Consider the following 17,121-nt stretch of genomic DNA (forward strand, 5'->3'; position numbering starts at 1 on the left):
ATATTATTATATAATTATAATTTATATAATATTATATAAATAAATATATATAAATAATATATATGGGCCATATCGGCCCGCTCAATCGTGCCATGTTATGCCAGCCCATGGACCTAAAACCCCAAGCCCAACATGGCCCACATGGTCGTACCGGGCCTGGCACAACTTGCAGACCATCGTGCCAGGCCGGTCCAAATTCATACCAACGGCACGGCCCGATTTACACCTCTATCATCACTCCGAGGTTTCTACATTGTTTTCCCATGAAATTAAATGACGTGTTTTGACACATCTCACTGTCATGATGTCACATAGGTTCTCAAAAGCTTGGCTGCTTGGTAGTTGTAATTTGTAAAAGTAAGAGAATCATTTTTGGCAATCATCTCAATTCTCCTCCGGACTAGAATCCTGTTTGGGTTTGCCTGCTCTTCAAAATATCCTTTCTTTTTTAGATGAAATTTCTCATTCAAAGGCCAGTTCCCAAGAAATGAAATTAAAAAATGTGGCTTCTACGGATGAAAATTTCTCATATACTAAATTCTCGTCACGGTCATCTCCAAATAGCGAAAACATATGAAAGAAATGGTATTTCAGTAAATGTATCATAAATTACAATTTCATAAGCATTGTCTGAAAAAGCCACAGTATATGCAATCATCTTCTTCCTCTCACTTAACAGTTATCTTTGCTCAAACCTAGCTCAGTCGTCTTTTTCCTCTCACTTAAGTATCTCTTGTGAAAAAACTTTGGTCGTTTTTCTTCATGGTGATTACCTCCTCCGTGTTGGATCTAAGTTCGAAATTCTATATTTTATTCCCCATTTCGTTTTGCTTTTTAGATACCCAAACATATTTTCTTCTTCATACTTCTTTTCCCGCTCACGGTGTCATTGCCACGCCCCTCAAAGAAGTTGTTGCTCCACTTGGCCTTCAGCGACGTGGTAATTGAGATCTTAGCTTCCTTTCGCTCTTTGTGCTCTAGATATTATTGCTTGCCGAAAGGTCGGGGTTTTTAATCAGAAGTAGTGCTCCGTATTAATGTTGGGGTTGGTGGCTTCGTCCACTAGCACGGCCGGCGGTGTCGCTTACGTGTTGGGAGTTCCATTCTAGTCTCTCTGTTTGTTTGTCTTGCTCGTGCTCTCGAGTCTCTACATACTCCATTTACATCTCTAATAAATTAATTGGATTCCTGAGTTAAAAAGCTTTAATTGGTTGAGTCTACACTAAGAATTTTTTCGTGCCAATCAACTGCTTGAGTCTGTGTGTATGATGTAAATTAGTGTCCTTTTGTATTGTTGTTATTTAGTCATGTATTCATGTTTTTCTTCTCTTGATTAAGATTAATCGTACTTGTATTATAGAGTTTTTAGCAAGAATTAAATTGTAGGGGCGGTTTAACTCTCCTATACACCCATTATAGGAGTGTATCGGAAGGGTTTTAAAATGATATGTATCAAATCGATACTTTAAAACTTAGTCCTATCAACACCCAAACTAATGAGTATTCATCTCGTGGTTTCGATCCTGTCCACGAGATGAACGCGGTGCCAAACACCGCCTCACTTGTCAGAAAAGGTCTCTTTGTCTTTAGTACAGTCATCTCCATCACCAATCATCATATAGATAGATGGATTGGACACCGGCATCCATCTTTGCCTAATGGGTGGTCCATCGGTTCAACACTTGGCATTGGATTTGTGCCGCGCTAGCTTGCCTCTTTCATGATTTCTATAAACCCATTGATGACTTGGTCAGATCTCGGCTCAAACTTTGCCGTTACCACTTACCACTGCTACTGCCGTGAGGTACGTACAGAGGAAAATAATTGGTTTCACAACCCATAAAACATCTATCAAAGTCAGCTAATCCCATCTCTTCACACAGTCACCTACCCATAGAAACAGAGTGGGCTAAGAATTAAGGAGATCCAGATAACAGGAACCAACACCTGGCCCAATCTTTTAAAAGGCTTCAATGCACCCGTACTCCAATCTTTTGTCTATTCTGTTCACCATTAATTGTTTTTGGAGGTGCGTTTCTCGCTTCCCATAAAATATAGGAAGTATTATTAAAATGTGTTTCCAATTACCACGGGATATGATTGATGAATATTTATAAAAATATAAAAGAGTATCTTTCGACCTCTATTCATCACTTATGCATTCATAACGTCATAAATTGACCTTCATCCGGTGAAATTCTAGTATGGAGGCCCATATTGTGTTGGATTCGTTGCTTTCACATTCATAACGTCATAAGTATGGGGGCCCATTTTGATGCTTTAAAAGTAGAAAACAAAAAGAAAGGCAAAAAAACGATATTCTGTCACAATATACACAAATGATTGGTTGGTTTCTCTTAACAAGAATCTTACAATTTTAATAGAAAAATAGCTGTTATTTTTTTTTTCTCTTATAAATCTTTTTTTTTCTAATGATATCTTCAAAATACAAAATATTTCTTTATAATTCAAAGGCCTCATATGCAATAATAATTATAATAATTTTTAATAATAATAATAGTCAAAATCAAAATTATAAATTAATTAATACTTATAATAATAAGTATTATTATATTAATAAATGATAATTAATAATCAGTTATTTTATTACTTAATTAATAATTAATAATTATTTTATATATAGTATAATAATTATTATAGGTATAGTAAACCAGAGAAAAGGCGTTCTGTCAAAACAAGTATACGTATTTTGTCAAATATGATAATAATCTCCTACCCCCTCCTCTCAAACCAGAGTTTGCATTCCTCATTATCTTCTCTTCTTCATTTTTATTTGTATTGAGAGTGTTGATACGAGATGAAATAACATAGGTGTTTCAGTTTGAGAAAAACCCACGTCAACAGTAGAAAGACGAGAGAATCTCACTGAATCATTCAATCTAAAATTAATGTATAAGTATATCCATATTGTTTGATTATTGTCTAACACTACCCTATTGTTTTTAACAATTAACTAGTTCTACCCTTATTGTTAGGATCCGTTAATGCTTCATCACGATATGTGTACATGTGACCCCACATGACCTATAAATTTTTTTCAAAACCCAATATTACCCTCATCCCCTTCATCTCAACCCAGCGGTAGAACACCGGCATTGTTCAGAAAACCTATTCCAGCAACACCCGTTGAACATTGATCCTCACTTCTTTGCTACACTTCTTTGATCCTCAAGAAAAGAACCAGCAACACCCGCTACAAATAAGTCTTGGACAGTCCTTTGAACATTGAGAGCATTGTCAGCCCCAAACTTCACAAAACCCTGGTTGATTGCTATCAGGGTAAAGAAAACAGAGAATTAGTAAAAAAAAAAAAACAATTTGCAACAATTCTTTGGCTTGACCACCAGCTGCCATCAGGGAGTGGTTCACTGTAACTAAAATTGATGTAACCGTTTTTGGCCACGTACCAATGTTTTGTGATGTAAAAATTTTTTGGCTAAGTACCTCGTTATTTGACCTGGTGGTGACGTGCCTTAGTGATGAGCTACTTGTTGGCGAACTGCCTAGTGGCGAACTGCCTGGTGGAGAACTGCTTGGGGGCGAACTGCCTGGTGGCGAACTGCCTAGTGGCGAACTACTTGGTGGCGAGCTCCCTGGTGGCGAGCTCCCTGGTGGCGAACTGCCTAGTGAAGAGCTACCTGGTGGTGAACTCCCTACTAGGCTGCCTGTGACTTAGAGAATGGTGGAGCCCCCTGGTGCAGCGCAACCCGACTGCCCTCAGCATGAGGTGGTCTTCTTTCCTTTGTAGGTAGTGGGAGCTAAGGGACCTGCGAGAACTCCATCTTTTCCTCCTCTTTGTATGCGGCGGAAGCTGAGGGACTTGCGAGAACTGAATTAGAGGACCCGGGGGTGTTTTCCTGGCTGGGGCTCTCCAACGCTTAAGTTAGCACTCTGATTGTAGAGAGCTTTGAAGATAATATTGGAGAAACAACAGAGCTAGAGAGCATGGATTACCTCCACATTTTTTCCCTCCTCCACATTTTTCCCCTCCTCTTCCCCTTTGGTGGGTGAGGTCTTTATATACCGAAGTCCTCGCGGGTTAGGTGGGTGAAAAGCCTCCAAACGGTAAGACTCATCACATCCGGTCAGAACCGGGGTACGGTGGTGAACTCCTCGAGGTCGTCAAGTTGGCGCTTGTGTTAGGTGGCCAAGTTGGCGCCTGATCCAGGTTGTCAGGGCGGTGCCTGCATCAGTCGGCGGGTCGGTGTCTGGGGCAGGTTGTCAGGTCGGCGCCCGTGTCAGTCGACGGGTCAGTGTTTGTGCCAGGTCGTCAGGCAGGAGATCTTCCTGCGATACGCCAAACTACTCCAGTACCGAGCTTCTCTACAAGTGACAAGCTGCCTAGGGCAAGCTGCCTGTGGCGAGCTGCTTATGGCGAACTGCCTATGGTGAGCTGCCTGTGGCAAGCTGCCTGTGGCAAGCCCTGGCATTTGCCTGTGGCGAGTTGCCTATGGCAAACTGCCTATGGCAAGCTGCCTATGGCGTGCTGCATGTGGCGAGCTGCCTATGGCGAGTTACCCGTGGCGAGCTGCCTATGGCAAGCTGCCTATGGTGAGCTGCTTGTGGTGAGCTGCCTGTGCCTATGGCAAGCTAGGCCATACTTAGTTGGCACGAAGTGCCACATGTCACATTTCCACTAGAGGGCCAAATCTGCCCTCATCAACCACCAAGGAGAGGACAATGACGAAGAAGAAGGAGGGAGAGGGAGAGGGAGGGGGACGAAGGGTAATCAATTCAGTTTGCATGCATACCAATAGCCTAAAAAATAGAGGCAACACAACATATAGAGGGAGAAAAACGGTGAAGAACGAAGCAAGAGGGAGAGACTTCGGGGATGTTTGATTCTGTTTACGTTTATTGAAAAAATGCTGCCACCTCAGCGCCACCTCAGATTTTGGCGCAATAAACGTTTATTGGCTTCGAAACTACTGTTTGGTTGAAGCGTTTAATGAAAAAACACAAAAAAAAAAAACGTTTCAACGTTTATTTTTATAGATTTTTTGTGAAGTTAGCCGTTGGGGGAAGCGATAATTCTCACTTCCTCCAACGGCTGTGCGTTTCATGAAACGTTGTGGTGACATGGCTCCTACGTGTTGGCTGATGTGGCACACTTAGGTTTTGATCCAGTGCAACCCGGATCTACCATCCCTATATGCTTTGTTTTTCTCATCTAGGGGTGGACTCGAGCTGAGCTGAGTCGAATAGTACCAAGCTCGAGCTTGAGCCAGAACCTTGAGCTTGAGCTCAGATCGAGTAAAAAATGCATAAGCTCGAGCTCGATTTTGAAAAAAAAATTATAAAAATAAAAATTATAGTATATATATATATATATATAAAGGAAGTATTATTAAAATGTGTTTTCAATTACCACGGGATATGATTAATGAGTATTTATAAAAAATATAAGAGTATCTTTCGACCTCTATTCATCACTTACGCATTCATAACGTCACAAATTGACCTCCATCCGATAAAATTCAAGTATGGAGGCCCATAATGTGTTGGGTTCGTTGCTTTCACGTTCATAACGTCATATGGAGGCCCATTTTTTTGGTTTAAAACTAGAAAACAAAAGGCAAGATAAAAAATGATGTTTTTGTCACAATATATACAAATAACTGGTTGATTTCCTCTTTAATTCTCATCTCTTAGGAAGGATCTTACAAATTTAAGAGAAAAAATGGCTGTTCTTTTCTTTTATCTTTTATCTCTTAAAGAGAAATCTTATATTTTTGTTTTACAATGGTATCCCCAAAACACAAAACACTTTTTTATAATTCAAAGGCCTCACATGCAATAATAATTATTATAATTTTTAAATATAATAATAACGATTATCACAATTATAAGTTAATTATTAATTAATTAATACTTATAATAATTATTATTATTAAATGATAATTAATAATCAGTAATTATTATCACTTAATTAATAATTATTTTACATATAGTACAACAATTATTATAGGTATAGTAAACCAGAGAAAAGACGTTCTATCAAAACAAGCATACGTATTTTGTCAAATATGATAACATTCCCTTACCCCCTCCTCTCAAACCAGAGTTTGTTTTCCTCATTATCTTCTCTTCTTCATTTTATTTGTATTGAGAGTGCTGATACGAGATGAAATAACATAGGTGTTGCAGTTTGAGAAAAACCCACGTCAACAGTAGAAAGACGAGAGAATCTCACTGAATCCTTCAATCTAAAATTAATGTATAAGTTTATGGGGGAAAATGTATGATGCCAGAATGTCGGAAGAGTTTTGACCCATCAAAACCTCGCCTGTGAATTTTTTATGATCAAGAGAAAACAAAAATATCCTCTTCACTGCAATAAAATTGACCTTTGGCAATATTCAAAAATTGTTCCCAATATAAGAAAAAATGTTGCCTAGTGAAGCCGTTGTTAAAAGATTTTAGCAATAATTGTTGGCAACAACAATGTTTTGCCACACTCAATTGGAATTGTTGCCAAATGTTTTGTTTTAGCAACAATTAATAATCGTTGTCCATATAAATTTTTAGCAATAACTACTTAATTGTTGCTCAATAGTACCTGAACAATTATACTAGCTGATGTTAATTATAAATTTGTAACAGTTAAAATTTTGTCTCTAATTAACATCTTAGGCAACAATTCTTTTGTTGAATAGACAACAATCAAACAATTATTGCCCCAAAGTTTCATATGCAACAATCATGTTAATTGTTGCCAATTATGTAAATTGGCAACATCATGACAATTGTTTCTTATGCTTATTTATGGCATCAGTTTTTCCAAACTATTGTTGAAGTAGCAACAATCAAGCAATTGTTACCTTAATTGTTGACAATTATCATTTTAATTGTTGATATTTAATTTAATAAATTGTTGCAAAAATTATAATAATTATTGTTAGTCGTCTAAATAAAATACACATGTAAAATGTCAATATGTAAGCCTATTGATATTATAAAAGATAAAAATTGCCTTCCAACTATTATTCATATGCAACTATGTTAAAAATATATTACAATTTCCAAATTCATATCATATAAATAATACAATTACCAAAAACTTTGATCTAATGCATAATACAATTAACACAATTTGATCCAATGCCTCCATCCACATATTTGGAGTTGTACCTTCTGCTACATAACGGCAAAAGCTAATTCATTGGAAATGATAAATAGCTCATGAAAGGTTGATTTTACATCATGAAGAGCTCTAACTTTGCTCTACATTTGGAAAGTGTTTGCAAACTTAACATTGGCATATGTGCAATGGTCACAAGAGCAATGACTTGAATCATCCAGTTGACTCGGAGCTTGGGAGGCCGTTCCTTTGCCTCTTCCACCTCTGGATTTGTTTCCTTTCAAATTCTTAGAGCTCGTTATTCTGCTACAAGCACCACGGGAGATCTTCAATGCTTGTACAAAATTCTCCTAGTTTCGAGTCACAATATCATCAAAAGTAAATAAGTTATTAAATTTTAAAAGTTCAGATTTCTATTGTAAATCACTGCTGAAATTGGAGAATAACAAGCAAGATCGGATTGATGAAGGTGCTTCTCCCTTTCTTATTCCATTAGGGCTTTCTTTCCAGGGGTTTATATTAAAAAGGTGCTTCTCCCTCAAATGATGATTAATATTTGAAAAAACAAATCATGTCCACAGCTTAATCCCAAATATCCCCACAATGTTTAGTTCCAGTAGTATACGTGTTTCTAGTAGTTACCTAGTCAGCCCAACAAGCTTTGTTTGGAACTCATTAAAGTCTTCTGATGGGCCCTCTACATTTAGATAAACTTGTAGTTCCTTCTCAGCACATTAATGAAGCCGTTCTAACCCTGACTCAGCTTCACCTACAGAACAATTATCTTACCAACTCTGAAAAGAAGATAACAAACATAGATGATAAAAATATGTACAATGCAAATACAAATACAAATACAAATATGTACAGTACAAATACAAATATGTATAGTGCACTTGTACTCCTTCCAAATTGAGCCTTTAGAGAATGATTAGACTATTGATCAACTTCCTAGTTTCATTAAGCAAAACTTGAGAGTTACTCTTTGGGGAATCTGGGCTTCTCTAGAGAAAAAGATGGTGAATGACCTTAAAGGACATTATCTAACTCTCCCCTTGACTTATTGGTCATTCTAATTCAAAGAAGATCCCACAATATCATGGCTTAAGGGAATTCTAGCAATACTTATCAACTAAGCAACTAATGGCAATAGGGGCTATGAAGTATTACCAACAAGATACATGATATATAGATGCTCAGAGTAAAAATGTTTACTTTTTTTCTTTTTCTCCTAAGGATTGAAACAAGTATATATGTTAGTCAAAGAACTGGCTGAGGAGTGAATAGGGTGGCATGGCATCTGGCTATAGACTTTTCTTCTGTTGCCTTTGCTAAGGATGTGTTTGATTGTGGAAATGAGTTGAATTTGAATTATTCCACCTCAATGTTGTAGCAATTAAATAATTGTCACCCCTTTCATTTTGAGTGCTAACCTTTTAACCGAGTTCAATTACACTAAGGATCGATCCAAACATGGAAACTCTATACAAGGAATTGAAAATTCCTATTCTGCCTCCAAATCCAAATCTACCTAACCCAAGTGCAACTTAAGTATTTTGTTTGTCCTTTTCCTGTGAGTGGAGCCCTCAACAAGTTTCAAGTTATATTTTTGAAAGCTTGAAGGCTTTCCATGTCCCTGCCCAATTTTATTATAATTTTGTATCTAAATTATAAAAAGTTAAACCAAGTTGAGTAATTATCTTAGAAAATTTCTAGTGTGTTCATTCATTTGGATAACCTATCATGTCTAACAAGGTTTATTGTCCTCACGGTGTCCCTTATGAGTTATTTGTTAAAATATCTTACTACTTGATATCTTTCATTTTTCTCTTGTTCTATATGTGTTTAGAACTTCCTTTCACAGGTGGACATGACAGAAAAAAATAAAACAACCAATCTAGAGCACATAGTAGTGTTTTTCTATAATCAATTCTAAGAAGGTAAAAGTGATAATTTAACTCAACTTATAGATGAAGGAAACTATGTTTTTTTGTGGCTGATAGATTACAAAAAAAGTAGGTTACAAATTGACTATGGCATTTTTACTATTTTATTCATTAAGAAAGTCAACTATGGAAGCTTTTCTTTATTTCATTTTTTATGAATAAGTTGGGAATAATCCACAATGTCAAGGTTTAGGTTCATTTAACATTATTTAGGATCAAACCTAAGAAAAGAAAGAAAGAATAATCAACTAGAGCAACAGCATAAGAAACTTTGAAACATGAAATAAAAATGTAAATTGGAAATCATTTTATAAGTATTCACTAAGTCACCTCTACATAAAGATCCAACTTAGTCATGGCCTCTCGAACTCTCCTGCAAAAAGGACATGCCTCTGTTGACAATAATATTAACACAACTTATGCATCATTAAAATTCTAAGCTAAAAATATAACATAAAAAGTTAAATAAAGTTGGTGAATATAGTGAAAAGAAAGTCTGAGGAGATGGAGTGAATTGTGCCGGAAATAGGAGACTCCCTAGTAGGTATTAGGTGAATGAAAGAAGATATTTCTAATCCATAGTTGTACTTTTACTCTATAGAGAAATCCATGATTTAGCATACATCATGATGAACACCTCATTCGGGTGTTGCATCGAACTGTCCCAATTTGGTTTCAGTTATTCAATTATAACAAATAGGTTTTGCATCGAATATTTGTTGCTTCTTATTAAAAAGTGTATCAAAAGACAACTGTAGATGGATATCCCATTTTGTTCTGCTAATGTTTCACCCTAGAAAGAGCATGCTTGTACTCCCTATCTTTAACAATTATGTGGATCTTGACAACTAATGGCAATTTAGTAACCCTCATAGTTTAATCTTGAATTTATTTAGATTTTCGATGGAGTGGTTTAATTCTCCCTCATGCATGAGACATCATTAAATATGGGAATAACACAACAGCTTACGTTGGAATCTCAGATTTGAAAGGCCAAACTTCCCACTCGTATTCTCAGGGCATCCCTTGGCGGCAGGATATGTTTTATAAGTCTTAACATGTTGTTTATCATCTCTTTTCTAATACCTTAAAATTCCCTTTTCTTTGATAAGGGTTAATTATTCATGACTCATATTATGTTCTTCATTCATAATCCATTCATAAGATGCCATATGCTCAACGCTATGGTGGAAATCGCCATGAATCCACTTGGCTTGGTTCAGGTATGTTACAGTTTCCAACTAACAAACCACAACCATGAAATTTTTAAGGGTTATAGCCTTACGCTTATTTATATGTAAAAGAATTTCATGGTTTGACCTTTCATTTGAATGATCAAATAGATGTTATTTTATATTTTATTTTTTGATAAATAACAGATAAAACCCATTCATTAAGGAGCTGAAAAAACCATAATACAACAGATGGGCCCAAAGGAATAAGAGGTAAAGTGCAAAACTGAAGCTGAACAAAAATAAAAACTCACAATCTACAGATTACAACCCAGCCCTGGACCCACTCTAGATTTGCTCTAGCTAAACTGTCATCCAACAAATTGGCCCAAGTGCTACTCTCCACGACATATCTCATCAATCCCTATATAGATGGCATTCCATACATTGTATCAAAAACCAATAAGCAGCCTCGTTTTTGGATTCTTTTCTATTGCGATTGCAGCACATAAAACCTCCACATCTAATTGAAATTTAATTTTAGGCTCCACAAGCCTTAAATTAATATTATACCTTAGAATCTCATTTCTACCATGTTAACCTTCACTTAGAATGCCATGGTCGTGCTAGTTCTCTATGGATTGCTTTATCAAAAGCACATAAATTACCAAATCAAGTCAAATATTTATTTTGCATCCAACTGTATTTTATCAAAAAACATTGATCTCCATCAATTCCCTTACTAAGAGAATAAAGTTCTATGAGGAAGATGATATATAGAGATTGACCTGGGATTGAGTCTCACTTCTGGGTATGCCATATGCTATCGTGACAAATGCCAAGCTTGACCCTGTTTCCCATAAACAAACAAACAATGTTAGATGGGCCAAGAAAGAAAGAGACGCATAGAAATTTTCAACACAAAAATCGACATCTTACCTCAAGTCACTACAACCGCGAATTTTATAGATGGTTTGTCTTCAAGTCACTATTTTTATCTTACAGCCCCCCTGTCTAGCTTGATCGACCCCTACAAATTTACAAACCTAATGTTAAAATAATGAGAAAAAAGTAGAAAACCCTATAGAAAATAATGAGAAAACCCTAATAGAAACCAGCAAATAAAATAATAGAGAGAAAAATAGAGAGAGACTAACCTCAATAACTTCAGTAGAAGTGAACAAATCGTGGAGGGAAGTAGAGAGAAGAGCAGGTGAATCGTGGAGGGAAGTAGAGAGTAGAGACTAACCTCAATAATTTTTTAGTGATGCTCCTTCAGGTTCAAGTTAAACTCGAAGTTGTTGAGGCTAGTCGAACTCAAAATCGTGAGGTTTTGCAGTTTTACTTGCCGTGGTGGAAAATTCAAAATTTGGGATATTCGATGGAGGGAATAGAATTAGATGTGGCGGGAAGTGGTAACTTTGTAATTGTTTGTTGGGTTGTGTAATTAAAGAATTAATTTTGGTAAGAAAAATTGTAATGAGTAATTAATTATAAATAATTATTTTTTTCCTTTAAATTATTGGAAATAATTATGTTAAGCAGTAGACTTGGCAATTGGGTTGTGTGGGTCAGGTTTGGGTTGGGTCAGGACACTTTAGGTTGATTTGGGGTAAGATTGAATTTTGGGTTGGGTCGACAAATGCTAGACCCTAACCTAAATGTCTGAGTTAGGGTTGACCAACCGGTCAATTTAAGTCATTCCAAAAAAAATTGAAATCTTAAAAAATAAAGAAAAAATAGCTGAAAATGTCAAAACTAAAGGAATTAACCTTAAAATTCCAAAATTACAATAAAAAACTTGAACATTTAACAATTCAAGGAATTAACAATAAAAAGTAAAGATTAAATAGTGGAAACTTTTAAAAATACATAAATAATCCCAATTAGACTTGACAATTGGGTCAACGGGTTGACACAACCCAAACCAGTTTTTTTCCAGGTTGGTTTGGGTTGGGTCATTCTCAAATTCAAGTAACTAAATACGAGACCCTAACCCTATTTTAATTGTGAATGGTTATTTCCATGTAGGTGGCTGGTAAACCTCTTTATGGGCCCAGTTGCTCAATGACGAGTCGGGTTTATTTATTTAATATAAATAAATCAGTTTTTATTGTTGAATAAAAAAATCTTCCCTCCCAATTACTTGGTTGAACTTCATAATTTATATGAGGGTTATTCTCAATCTAAAGATTTATGCCCGATGGTCGAATCAAACTAAAGCTTAAACATGTTTTATTGATATAGAGACAGACAAAAGCCCAACCCAACCTGGCATATGAACACATCTAGTTGGGGGGAGGGGGGTGGTAAGTTAAACCGCCTGAATCAAATCAATAAAAAAAAGGCATTTAAAAAAAAAATAGTGGGACAAGGCGCATTTGGGCCCCTCTGTAATTAATGCATATAGAATCACCATAATATCCAACCATTGAGTGCAAAGTTATGACCTAGTGTAGAAGTTGAGATAAAAGTTAAAAATATATATATGAATAAAAAAGAACCAGTTTTATAAAATCAAAACTAGTTCACCAATTCTTGAATTGCCCAATTATGGCAGATTTTTCTAATCACCTAGTGTTTGGGGCCTAAACGGCAAATTGGTTAGTGGACTAGCTAACAATTTTTTTTGGTCAAACCAATTGACCTGTTCATGGGCCGGGGTGGGTTTTCACTATTCATTAACATATTTTTTAAGGCCCAAGCCTGACTTGACCATCGGGCCTATAACTTGGGCCCGAGCCTGAAGCCTAAAGCTCAACTTGTTGCCACTGCTATTGTTGAAGCGGTTGGAGAGAGAGAGAGATAGAGATTATGAAGAAAAATAAAAAAAATGTATATATTAAACTATTAATTATATATTATAATAAATATTATATAAATTAGTCAGACCGGGCCGGGCCTGACTCAGGTCGAGATTTTTTGACAAATCCCGAGCCCGACCAAGGTGCGGGTTGGGCCAGGCCAGGCCATCGGGCTACCCAACCCATAAACAGGTCTACAAAACAGTTAATCGTTACAATTCTTGAAAGAATGTATTATTGAATTTCAACATTGAAATATTTGTATATTTGAGAATAATTGAGTAAAGGTACCGTGTATCAATGTTTTCAAACCATTGCTTGATGCAAACGGTTGAACCATCCAACATAGGGTAAAAACTATGTTATTTGAAAGACATGGTGTAGGACTTTGACCAATCAAAACCCCTCTATGATTTGATACATAGGCTAGCTATACTAATTTGTTACCATTTTATTATATGATACTGATTGCTGATTTTGGTTAAAAGATGTTTCCTTATCATGCCTTTCTATTATTATAATAAAAAATTAAAAATTAAAAATAGAAAATAGAAATTATATTAATGTCATAAAAGTTTGAAATTTTTTCTTTTTTTTTTTTTTGTTTTTGCATTTTTCTGTATTTTAACCAAACTTATACTAAACTTGACCCATTGAAATCACTTCTCCCATTTAAGCTGCACTAATAAAAATATAAAATAAGTTAAGACGAACCTTTTTCTTTTTGTGGCTTCCATATTAATCATTCTTTAATCTAGTTGTTGAATGTTTACGTGTTGAAAGAAATTAGCAACGGTTGGTCTACAATTAGCAACCATTGGATAAGGCCTGTTGTCAATACATTAGTTTAACAACAATGGTAATCAATTGTTGTCAAAAAAAGGTGCTATTTGCAACAATTGGATAAAATATGTTGCCAATCCATGGTTTTAGCAACGGTGCTAATCAATTGTGGCTAAAATTAGGCTTTTGGCAACAACAATATCTAACAGTAACAAATGAGTGTTGCCAATGGTCGTTTTCTTGTAATGGTTTGTTTGTTACCTTGTGCAAATTTCACGGTTCATTGAAATTTTCTATTAACCTTTTTAATTCTTTGGACGGTTTAATAATAATAATAATAATAAGAGCAAAAAACAAAAGAATCGAAATAAAATGTGAAAAAGATTTAATCCTAAACGTCATTAGTTTTTAGCATTTTGTTTTAAATAATCTAACGTGGCACTCTAGAATGACGTGGACAACGGACACTTGATTCCTTCACTGAAGGAGGGAAGATGATGAAACCTTGAGGATATTGAAAAAGGTAAATAAATGGAGTGGAGAGTTGGGATCAATAAAACCAGTTAAATCCTCTTGCTTATCAATGCTTAATTACTGAGAAGATTTGGATAAATAAAGAAGGCCATCAAATTAAAACAAATAATGCACGGGATTGCAGCCATGCAAACTGAACAAGGGCCAGGACCAGTACTATATGTAAATAAAAGAACCGACAAATATGGAAATATAGTTAAAAGTCAAAACACATGTGCTGCATTAATTAATATATATATATATATATATATAGAAAATATTAAAACAATACATGTGGCTACTTGACTGGGACCAATATTATTGAATTCCATCAGAATTCAGCTGCACTTGTAGTGGTTGTCGTAGCCCCCTGTTTTATTTTTAACCATATTTTCATACAAATTAAGTTACAAACATCATATATACGCTAATGGTTATTATAATTAAGAAATAGAATTTGATTCCCCAAATTCCATAATTATTTGGAGTTGGAGTTGGAGAGAAGCACTTGGTCGATCATTTTGTCAAAATTCAAGCGAGACGAGCCACCTAGACATATGGCTTCTTGGGCTTTCTTCTTCCATTCCATGGCCTTGTTCTTGAGCTCCTTCCCCTTGTCTCCGTTGATTAACTGTCTGACAAGGCTTTCAACGTCATCTCTCTTGACGTCGTTATTGATCTCCATGCCTATCCCCCATTCAGATTCAGTACAGGTATACCGGCAATTGGTTTGTTGCTCCGCGAAGAATGACCAACACAGCATAGGCACTCCATTGCAAATGCTCTCCAACGTCGAATTCCAACCACAGTGCGTTAAAAACACTCCAATTGACGGGTGGTTGAGGATTTGTTCTTGCGGGCACCAATTCGCCAGTAGACCTCTTTCTTTGATATGCTGTACGAACTCTGGAGGTAGAAGCGCCGAGTCACCTTTCACCAGATCGGGTCTAATAACCCACAAGAATGTTTGATTGCTATTAGCCAGTCCCCAGGCGAACTCCACCAGTTGTTCACCTGTCATTACGGTGATGCTGCCAAAGTTCACATACACAACCGAGTTGGGTTTCTTGGAGTCGAGCCACTCCATGCATCCTGCTTCTTCTTTCCATAGATTTGAGTCAATAGACTTCAAATCATCATTTTCCGAGATCTGATTACTGGCGAACAAATGAAGTGGACCAACAGAATAAACACGACAAAACATGGACGAAAGTCCATCCAAAACCTTGCGTTCCAAGGTATCGAAAGTATTAAGAATGATTCCTTGAGCTCGTTTAGCTCTCTCTACTTCCTCCTTTAAAAAATTGAGCATGATGTCGTCTGGGTTGGTAGTTCGAACGAAGCTCGGGAGATCCCTCAAACGAATATCCTTCATTAATCCAGGTATCCAGTCGATGGTGGTCTCCAAATACCCATTCGTTAGATAGCTTGCATCTGCACAAATTGATACAAGCAGTGCAACAAAACAACCCCACACATGGGCATAGAATTAGTATATATATCAAATTTATTGTATTATATAACAAGCTAATTCATTCTCAAATATATATATATATATATATAAAGAAGTGGGGCGGTTGGAATTTATTTAATTTATATTATACGTACCTTTGAGTGGCGTAAGACCTCTTTCAATGAGATAGGGAAAGTGCACATAGCTCATGAAGCCACAAGCGCTGGTAGTCCAAAAGAGAACCTCAGGAATACCTAGTTCTTCAGCAGCATCAAGAGTGAAGCTCATGGCCCCATCAGATATGATGCAAGTAATAGGAGGAATGTTGGAGGAGGAAGAATTATTGAGCTTGGAAAGGAGGGTGCGGAAGGGGAGCAGGCAAGAGTTCTTGGTGGAGTTGCAGAGGGTAGGGATATCTTGGGTGGCGTCAGTATCAGACGGTGGTAGACCATCGGGGATGGTTTCAAACCTGAAATCAACTAAACCATTAAGGGAATTAGGGCCTCTGGACTTGAGCAAGCGCCGGTGGTTGTATTCGGTGTTAACAAAAGTGATGTGAAAGCCTCTGCTATTAAGGAGCTTTGCCAACTTGAGCATAGGGTTTATGTGGCCTTGTGCTGGGTATGGGATGCATACTGCGTGAGGCTTATCAGCTACCCCAATAGAATCCATCTCTCTCTCTCTCCATGAGAATGAGAATAAGCAAGTTCTATCTGTCTTTATATAGGGCTGCTTACGGGAGTCCGGATCTCCTGCCCATGAGAAGATGTTCCCAATTCATAGGGGGTAATGTACTATGGATAGATATGGGCAGAATTCTCATGAGCAAGAGATCCCAAGTCTGCTTAGAAGTCATTTACATAAAATTATTATTTATTTGGTTTAAATAAAAAAAGGAAAGATAAAAGAAACTTTTACAAACTTTGTATAAATTTCTTTACTTTCCCTTCTTGAAACCAAATATAGCCTTAAAGATGAGTCAAAGGCTGAAAGTTCTTTTCATGTCGTTTCATTTATATATAATTTTGTTATATATACCAAATTATTAATTATCCATTCAGTTAGTTTAAATTGTTTGTATTACTTAATTAGTACATAAATATACCAAGCCAGGCCTGGACAAGAAACTCTTGTCCCAGGACTGGAAAATAGCAAGCCGGACAATTAAGCTGGGTCCACAACGTTTGGCCAGGAATGATTTGATCACCTCAGCTCCGAACGATGATATTAATTAATTGGAAATTTGGAATTCCAATACTAATATCCGATATAACAGCTGGCCTGTCAAAGTATCAAAAGAAAAAAAAACAAAACTTGAAAATTAATAATTTCAAAGCATCGAAACTCT

The 17,121-nt window shown here is 36.3% G+C and overlaps 1 protein-coding gene and 1 long non-coding RNA gene across 4 annotated transcripts; both read right to left on the minus strand.

Annotated features, from left to right (window-relative positions):
• Positions 1 to 6,974: 6,974 nt before the first annotated feature.
• On the minus strand, positions 6,975 to 11,533 carry LOC148850531 (uncharacterized). Of its 3 annotated transcripts, none has more exons than XR_016099618.1 (6): positions 11,378 to 11,533; positions 11,160 to 11,250; positions 11,009 to 11,070; positions 9,379 to 9,421; positions 7,745 to 7,871; positions 6,975 to 7,452 (listed from the first exon to the last, which is right to left on the minus strand). It is a non-coding gene; the product is annotated as an uncharacterized LOC148850531 (long non-coding RNA). The 3 variants fall into 3 exon arrangements; XR_016099619.1 differs by having other exon boundaries at positions 9,379 to 9,440; XR_016099617.1 differs by having other exon boundaries at positions 7,745 to 7,896; positions 11,378 to 11,530.
• Positions 11,534 to 14,556: 3,023 nt separating this feature from the next.
• On the minus strand, positions 14,557 to 16,620 carry LOC148850532 (7-deoxyloganetin glucosyltransferase-like). The gene is made up of 2 exons (XM_088942886.1): positions 15,929 to 16,620; positions 14,557 to 15,754 (listed from the first exon to the last, which is right to left on the minus strand). The coding sequence occupies exons 1-2, from the start codon at positions 16,443 to 16,445 to the stop codon at positions 14,799 to 14,801; spliced, it is 1,473 nt and encodes a 490-aa protein (XP_088799012.1). The 5' UTR covers positions 16,446 to 16,620; the 3' UTR covers positions 14,557 to 14,798.
• Positions 16,621 to 17,121: the final 501 nt, after the last annotated feature.

The sequence above is a fragment of the Nelumbo lutea genome, chromosome 5 (genome assembly GCF_056320005.1).
Source record: "Nelumbo lutea isolate HS-2025 chromosome 5, American lotus-T2T, whole genome shotgun sequence".
NCBI lineage: Eukaryota > Viridiplantae > Streptophyta > Magnoliopsida > Proteales > Nelumbonaceae > Nelumbo > Nelumbo lutea.